Genomic DNA, 8,837 nt, shown 5'->3' on the forward strand with positions numbered 1-8,837 from the left:
AGGTTTTAGCAGTTTTGTTCTGAACTTCTCTGATAAGGATTTAAAGGCAATTTTTATTGCCTACAGAGGTGAAGTCTTTGTAGGTCGTGTGGTAACACCAGAGGATACCGGGCGACTTTTGTGATGGAGATCTTTCTGAGAAAGAGATCCAAGGAGACGGAGTTGTTCTCTTTAGAAGGACAACCAAGAAGCTCTCCATGAAGAGGCCTTGAAGGATAATGGGAGTACGCCCATCTCATAGATGGCTAGCTGATAAGTATACTCCCAAAATGGTTGTTATGGCTATGGAAGAGTACGAGTGTGTCGTTTCTTCTTAGCCAAAACTAGGCCTTCTTAGCTTGGATGATACAACTTCGGGGCTCCAATTAGCTTGGATGATACAACTTCGGGGCTCCAATTAGCTTGGGTGATGCAACTTCGGTGTTTTTTTTAAGGGTGAGACTCATCAGACCCTAGTTCAGAACTTGACATGTTTTCTCGAAAAAGAGAAGGGCCCCCTATAGTGGACGCCAAACTGTTGATGGCTATGATCACACAATCAGTCGGATTCAGGATAGGATCGGTTCCGCTCATGCTCTCACCGGGATGAGGTAGAGGAGATTGATGAAGGAACTTCTTCCTTCCCCGACTTTATGTCTAGTTCTTGAATTGGGTAGCTAAAAAATCTGCACAAGTAGAAGCTCGTGAGAGGGCGGGGACCGGTTCCCCCGTTGTACCTCCGATGATCAAGTCAGCTAGTGAGCTTGAGTGAGAAAAGTGAAGAACTGTGTGAGTTCTTGTATGCAGTATATTTTGCTGATGGAGGAGTTCGATTTTTCTTCTTTTTTTCTTTAGAGAAGAAGCCCCCCCCCTCCCCCACCTCTTTTTTTAGGTTAGAATAGTATATGTCTTTATACTCAGTGCATAATGGGTAGTTTGGTCACTTCGACCGAGCACAGAAGGACGGTGGCAAGGTGTGGGCTGGCAGTTGAGTCAGCCTCTGCTTTACAGATGTCGACTTACGACTGGGGGAGAAGTCACTTTAGTATGGGAGAGAATGTCTATGCATTATCCGGGAAGTGATTGATGGCGTAGTAGAACCCGCATGGTGTGACAAGTCATGTAGGCTATCAGGGATAAGGTCATGATGGGACATGTTCAATATGGACTGCGTTGCTGACATGCAGCTAGAAGAAGAAGAAGACCCTAAGCGGGTTTTGTAATTTAGCCAAGAGATAGAGTCTTTCGAGTCGTCCTCGCGAGGCGTTGGACAGTCGAGTGGACTTTTGGCAAGTCATTTTTTACAAGAAGGCAGAGTGATTCCGCCTCTCGGGTCGACATGAAAAATGCTGAGTTCTCGACGAGTTGGTTAAATTGTGACTTCGACAGGGGTTGGGCCGCTAAGTTGATTGGGGCCTTGCTTGCAAACAGATATATGTCGGTCACTTGTCAATGAATTGTACTTTAGCAAGTGGGAATACCATAACATATACCCATTATATAAATCATGAATTTGATGAATTAAGATTTGGCTCAGATGCAATGAGTACCTAACTAATAATTAACATCTTATCCAATAGAGAAGGTATACACTGCACGCTACTCCAAAATAAAATGTTTGGACCAGATTCGAATCGGGGATATTAATGGAACCTATTTTCAATAATATATTTATACTTGTCCTGTAAAATAATAATATCTGTACCTAATGCTGAGTCACCAAACAAAAAGATGATTAAATTATATAGAAACATGATTAAGGCTAAAGACACTCTGTACAGAATAAAATGGAATATATGCCAGCATCACGAGGAGGAGAAAAGTGACCCCTTGAGGCAACCGTTTCTCCAACCGACCCAACCCGACCTAATAGAGGTTTGTTTGCATATATGCCCCTCGAATCTCCAATATTTGCAAAAATCACGCCTCAAAACTAGCTTATTGGGTCTTTCTATTTCTACAACTTAAGAATATTGCTTTCTAAACAAGACAATGTCAAAATTCCTAACAGTTTCCAATAGGTTCGTATGATATACCGTTTAAAAACTGAAGTTGGTAAGTAAAAGGGATAGGAAAAAAAAAATCAATGTGAAAGTAAATACCAAGATTTGGAGAATAATTTTATAAATACAGAAGATTGAGGGGTATATACGCAAAACACCCTAAAGAATATTATCAATAAACAAAGATTAAGTCACTAAGATCATATCAGAACCACGTACTGTGCAGGGTTCTGAAGTATTATACATGGGAGGTATTAATAGAATCAAAATTCAGATTAAACGGAAAATGAGAAAGGACCAGACCTAATTTTGAATTTTAATTGTATCAATTTTTTCTGGAAAAATTACACTTTAATGCCTTAAAAATTAGCGACTTTAAACTTTTGATACCCTGAAATTTAAATTGTCCAAAAGATTTTCTGAAGTATAATACCCTTTTGCAATCTTCCTTTTGGCTGTGAGTACCGATAAACAAAGGGCTTGTTTTTTACTACAATTTAGTATTTTGTGTATGAGGAAGTGAAGGATAAGTGATTTTAGTTTTGATTCGTTTAAGATTAAATGGCTGAAGGAGGAAGAACAAAACTCAAGAAAAAAAATTATTTTTCAATATTGAGGTATAAAGTTTGAATATTATTATGTGATAATTGCATTACGTGTTTAGAATGCGGGGTTAGAAAATAGAATGTATTAAACTTTGGAGATACGGATCTTCTCTAATCAGGCAATCATTGAAGCGCTCGATGCCTCCAATCATTGCCATACATTCTGAATTCAATGGACGTGATCTAATCTCTTTTCCTTAAATTTAGAATATACCATAATGAATTCAATTACCACCTAACTTTGAAGTACCTTTTTGGTAAATTGAAATTTTAGGATATCAGAGTTAGAAATTAGGGGAACTTTTAGAGTAGTTAAAAGTGTAATTTAACCCAATTTTATGGCTGCTCTGAATAATTCAAACCGAAGCCGATCCAATCTCACTTTATTTCAAATCTTGTCACTCAAAAAAGAAAAAAAGTGATAAAATTCGATGGGTTTGTCTCTCTGACTCTTACCTCCTCATAAAATAAATCCAAAAACAGTAATTTTTACTTTTTAGGGTTTACTTCTTTCGTTGATTACAGGCAAATCCAAGAAGCAATCAAGAGCAAAATCAACTCCTCCTCCTTCATCTTCAATGGCCTCCTCCGCCTCCCCTGCTCCGCCTCCGCCGCCGCCGCCTCTGCCGCCGTCGGCAGCGAAGAAGAGTTTCCTTCGCCGGGCCCTCCCCTTTCTCCTCCCCGCCAATCTCGCCGTTGGAGGTAATAAAGTTGCAATTTTTAGGGTTTTAGCTCAACTCCTTGGTTCTTACTGTTCCTTTTCTCAATTAAAAGATTGCGAAATTCCACCTTTGTTACTGCAGCAAAAAAAAGTTGGGATCTTGATATACAGAAGCAGCCTCTACTTTCTTAGATCGGGCTGAGTCATATAATCAACTGCGCTTTGAAGCCTCTACACTCTTGATTGTTAAGAAACCTACATTTGTTATGTGAGCTAATGACATCTCTTTCTGGTTGGTTTGCATATGACCCATGTGAGGAAGAGATGTTATTGCTAAACAATCAAGACTGCAGAGGATTTGTGGTCGTGTTAAGAGGTCGAATTGGACTGAAATCCCTCATGAATCGATGTGATAGGTTCACTGAGAATCGGATTTTAGGTATAGGTGGTATTGGACCTAGATTGATGGTTGATGGTTGATGGCGAAAAATTGCCAGCTTCTCAATGAATGCCAAAGCGTAGAGGACTAAGAGGAGGATGGTGACATTTGGGCTGCCAAGGGATTTATTGTTGGAGCAAGTTTTTTGGAGCACCCATCACTCCCTTTTGTAGGTTTTGTGGATGTCTTCTTGCATCTTTACTGTATATGCAAAGGTCTAGTGATACCTTGAATTTAATTGGGGTTCTTGTCGTTTCAGTATGAATGGGTTAGAAGGTTCAAGAGGTTACGGTTGACATGCAATGCGTGGTTCCAAAGTTTAAATTTGCAGAGAAGGCCTAGATGGAGTCACCAGAATCACGTTATGTATGCTCTTGGTTATCATGATTGTTGCCTATGTTAAGAAAGTTATTATTCTTACCAGTTAGGGGTTTACATTGGAAGTATTACTCTCAGGGTCAAATTAAGCTAGTTATGCCCACCTATGGGAGTCAGATATTCAAAGAAATTGGATAGTCAGGTCCACTCACATTAATTCATATGCTATTAAAATGTTGTAAACAAATAATTTTGCATTTGAAGACGTTTTACTCGTATATATCAAGCGGGCGGTAAGATAGAAGGCTTTTCAATAGTTCGGTTGTAAAAATTCTACAAATTGCTTATGTGAACCAATTTTATTTTACAAGCTCGATGACCAATATTTTTTGCATAAATTAGTTTGAAAGTATTTCTAACTCCGGAATCCACTATAGGAAGAGACACTATTGGCCTAGATGACAAACTGTGGGATTTACCTAGAATCAAGGATGTAGAGAAGTTTCGTGTTTGTGGATGTCTTCTTGCATCTTTACTACAAGTGTAAAGAATTTAATTCGGTTATTGTCTTTATGTGCATTGCTTCGAATGGTTCAAGAGGTTATAATTGGCATGAAATGTGTGGTTCCAGATGTTTGCGTTTGCAGAGAGAGGGCTAGGAGGGAGTCCCCAAGTCACATTATGCATGCTCTTGATTATCTTGATTAATCACTTATTTTAGGAACTTTTTATTGTTACCAATTAAGGTTTTACATTGAAAGCACACCAGGTAGTCATAAGGTTAAATGAAGGAGACTTCAATACTATTAGGGGTGTAATTAAGCTAGTTATGCTTATTTATCAAAGTGCATATACAAAGAAAGTGGATAGTCAGCTCTATTCACATTGATTTATATATCATTAATGTTTCTGACCAAACAATTATGCATTTTTATGACCTTTTACTCATACACAAAATGATGATAAATGGATGGTTTTCTGTAGTATAGCTAAAAGAATCTCATAACCCATACGCTAGAAGTATAAAAACGTATGAAGTTTGTCTCTTGACCACTGACAATAGGTTCATCACATGAAGGAAGGGGAACATTCAACTTAGTTATATCCTAGGAGTATCAAGGCCTCTCCCATTAAGTAACTAGCTGGTAGTGTAAGAACAAATTCTATCGCACTAGATTATGTAGTTAATAATGTTTATGATTTTAGAAAGACAACAGTGTCATGGTAAATGGTTATACATAAGTTTATTGGCTAATGTTCTTATTGAATTCTAAAAAACTTGACCAAGTCTCTTAACTCTTTTATTGGGTAACAAGTTTGATGAGATGATACATGGCCTTCTAGATTAGTAACTGGAAAGAGTATAGTATTTGTAAGGTATTGTTATCGTTGTCTAGTAAATAAACATAAACAGCAATGAGCTATAGCATAACTTATACAGATTTTGTCATATATGCATTTTCGCTTTAATTCTTAGTTTGAAGGATATAAATATTCTTTCCTTTTATTTCTCTAGAAAATTGATAGTAAAATATGGGTTGTTAACGTTTCTCGAGTAGATAGCATATAGAAATATGTGCTAATCAGATGTTGACATCTATATTTATGCTTTTGTATGTCTTCATTTTTTTTGTTCTCCATGCTTGATGAGTATATAATTGTCTTGTAAATGGCATCTGGTTCATTTTCTGAAGCATATATATGAACATGGATACATGACACAAGAAGTGGGTATAGGACTTGGAAAGATTTACAGAGCTATTATTCTTCATCAAAGCCCCTTGAAATTTCTTTAATTGAATGTTTAAGTAAATAAAAGAATAATGTCACAGGAAGAGGGTATAGAACTAGGAAAGATTTACAGAGCTATTATTCTTCATCAAAGCCCCTTGAAATTTCTTCAATTGAATGTTTAAATAAATGAAAGAATGTTGCCCTTACAATGTTACAGAAGGCGCTAGGCGGACTAGGCGTTGGAGCCAGCGCCTAGACGCTTAGGCGTACGCCTAGACGCTTAGGCGGCGCGTAGGCGTTTGGTTATTTTTAAAATTATTTAATTATAATAATTAATAAAAATATGTATTAAATTTATATAAATTTACAAAAAAGAAATAGATAGCAATCCTAGACCCATAATAAATCATGCATACTTAAATGCTAAATAGCCAAAATAATAACTAATAAGGTTATAAAAAGCACAAGGAGGCCTAGGAGTTGGTCCCGTCGCCTAGAGCGTATGAGATTTTTTTTTTTAATTATAATAGTTGATAGTAAATGTTAATGTTATAGAAAGTTGGTGTCAAACTGGTGTCTAGGCGGATTTCTTTCTTCATTCAAATGGTGGTCGGAGAAGTTTTGCCGAAGGTCGGAAGAGGTAGTGGAGGTGTTCGTATTCGAAGGTTAAAGGAGTTTAAAGGAGGTTGGAGAACGTGGAGCCTGCAACATAGAAAATCATGATCAATGCCTAAATGGTGCAGTCTACGTAAGCAGATAATGCTTCTCTAAACACGCTCAAAACCTAGGTGGACAATCTAGGTATCGTCTAGGTACTAGGCGCTAGTTAGGCGGTTTAGGTACTGCCTAGGCCTAGGCGTACGCCTAGGTGGACTAGGCGGAGGACCGGAGACTTTTTAAAGCAATGTGCCCTTATATTCTTTTCTTCTCCCCTTTCTGGTGTGCATCTGTATTCTCATACCAAACAATGTGTTAAATCTTATGCACCAAAATAACAAATATTGAGTTTTTGGGTTTTTTAAAACATCGGGTTAAGGGCCTTATGTTGTTTTATTGTGAGTATAAATTTTAATCTATCTAGTATTTTAGAAGACCTTATGCTGTTTTATTGTGAGTATAAATTTTAATCTATTTGGTATTTTAGAATATTGATTTAACACCTATTCTGCCCAAAGTTTTATTATCGAATATTGGAGAAATTTAGGACGGCAAAAATCCCCATCCACTGCGAATATCGAGGAAATATTAGGGATATGTAGTAAATATCAGAGTGTCGTTCCGGATTATGTGCATATATACTTTAATGTCATAAAATGTAATCTAAATATACTTAATGAAATCTAAGAATATAAAAATATAAATAATATATGTTAGTATCACTAACTAATTGTAGAAACTTGCTTAGGGAAAAGAGCCTACTAGAAATTTGCTAAAACATTTATGGGGTTGGAATTTTTGTTAAAAGACTTTGAAGAAATTTTGCAAAACATTATTATTTTCTGAGGGGCCAAATAAAAGGACATATTGGCAAACATATTGTCTGATATATCGATCATGTCGGGAATATCGATCACCCAAAAATTGTCAAAAGCGGTAGAGGATATTGAGATCTTATCTTTTTGCATCAAGCAAAGTATATAGCGACTATATCGGGGACATATAAAACAATGCTTCCGCCATTATCTTTGCTTTACAAGTAGTGCGCTCACAATAACTCAAAATCGGTGCCATTTTGGGCAGGAGAAGGTACAAGCTCCTACTTTTAGGGATCAACATAAACTCCCTAGTTACCGATCGACTTTCAGATGATCCAATCAGCCAACTTCTACCACATAGTGTTAATTGTTACAGACTGCCCGTATTAGTGTGATATTTAACGCTACTTACCATCCCTCTAGTGTTGTTTATTATGGATAGATCCCTTGAGTGAAATTTTTTGACACTTTTACCCTCTGGGAGCATGTTTGTCAAAAAAAAATTCTCTTTCTCCGAGGGTAAAAGAGGCAAAAAAATTTACTCAAGACGGTTTATCTGCAAAAATAAAAGTAGACGAGTAGTCAATTCAAGTCAAAGATACAGCTGCGGGTGTATCCGTAATTAGCCTTACCTCATATGTTCAATTATCATCTGATTGCAAGTATTTGCTTTAGTTCCTTGAGGTTGTAATTTCTAGTATACTATTTGAAATTATTTCTTTCCTTGCATCATTGTACGCAGTTTACGTACTGGCGAGAACTTGGAAGAAAGAGCCATCTGAGAAAGACGAGGAAAGCAAAGAGAAGATACCGTCCTCTCAAGTTACAAGCAAAGAATCTGCTATCTCCGAAAAAACAACATCAACATCAATTCCTTCATCCATGGTGACCCGTGCTCCTATTCCAGAGCACGAGCAGCGTGAGCTCTATAAATGGGTTTTGGAAGAGAGGAGGAAGGTGAAGCCTAGAGATTCTGCAGAGAAGAAGAAGATCGATGAGGAGAAAGCTCTTCTGAAGAAATTTATTAGGGCCGAGTCCCTCCCAAGTTTGTAGGATATGGATTTTTGACAGTGTGTTCAGAATTTAAATCTGTATCTGGGTTTGGACAATGAACAAACATGTCAGATGTTTTATTTTGGGAAGATATGTTGTTTTGTGTGGACTGTGTAAAATTGATTTTACTTTCAAGAATAGCTTGAGATAGAACTCTGTATTTGGTTCCTTAGTATTTTACAATATTACATTAATGAAGAGCGGCTCCCCTTACAGTGTGTGTAACAATATAAATCCTACAATACAAATTGGTCATTTTAGAAACTTCAGTGGCTATGGAATTTAAAACCTTTTTTTTAATTGGAGAATTTTATTTTAATAATGATTTGAATTGAATTTGACATATTGGAGGTAACAAAACATTGTTGAAAGTTTGATAAGGGAGCGTTTGATAACCGTTACGTTTTTATCGTTTCTGTTTTTTTTAACAAAAACAAAAAAACGCGTTTGGCAACCGGGACGTTTTTTTGACTTATCCCTTTACAAAATCTAAAAATTAAACACTTTTGTTAAAACACCAAAAATGTGTTTTAAGATTCCGTTTTTTCATCTAAACCGTTGCAGTCCGCT

General features: G+C 36.8%; 1 protein-coding gene across 1 annotated transcript; it reads left to right on the forward strand.

Annotated features, from left to right (window-relative positions):
- Positions 2,897–8,488, forward strand: LOC109835647 (WAS/WASL-interacting protein family member 3). The gene is made up of 3 exons (XM_020403623.1): positions 2,897–3,022; positions 3,113–3,289; positions 7,957–8,488. Exons 1-3 carry the CDS (start codon positions 3,019–3,021, stop codon positions 8,265–8,267), a joined length of 492 nt encoding a protein of 163 aa, XP_020259212.1. The 5' UTR covers positions 2,897–3,018; the 3' UTR covers positions 8,268–8,488.

This window comes from Asparagus officinalis, chromosome 3 (genome assembly GCF_001876935.1).
Source record: "Asparagus officinalis chromosome 3, Aspof.V1, whole genome shotgun sequence".
NCBI classification, from domain to species: Eukaryota; Viridiplantae; Streptophyta; class Magnoliopsida; order Asparagales; family Asparagaceae; genus Asparagus; species Asparagus officinalis.

What these genes read in the sequence shown, in the direction of transcription:
- LOC109835647 (XM_020403623.1), top strand. An exon ending in CGCCAATCTCGCCGTTGGAG is followed by an intron (nt 3,290 to 7,956) that starts GTAATAAAGTTG and finishes CATTGTACGCAG; the next exon opens with TTTACGTACTGGCGAGAACT.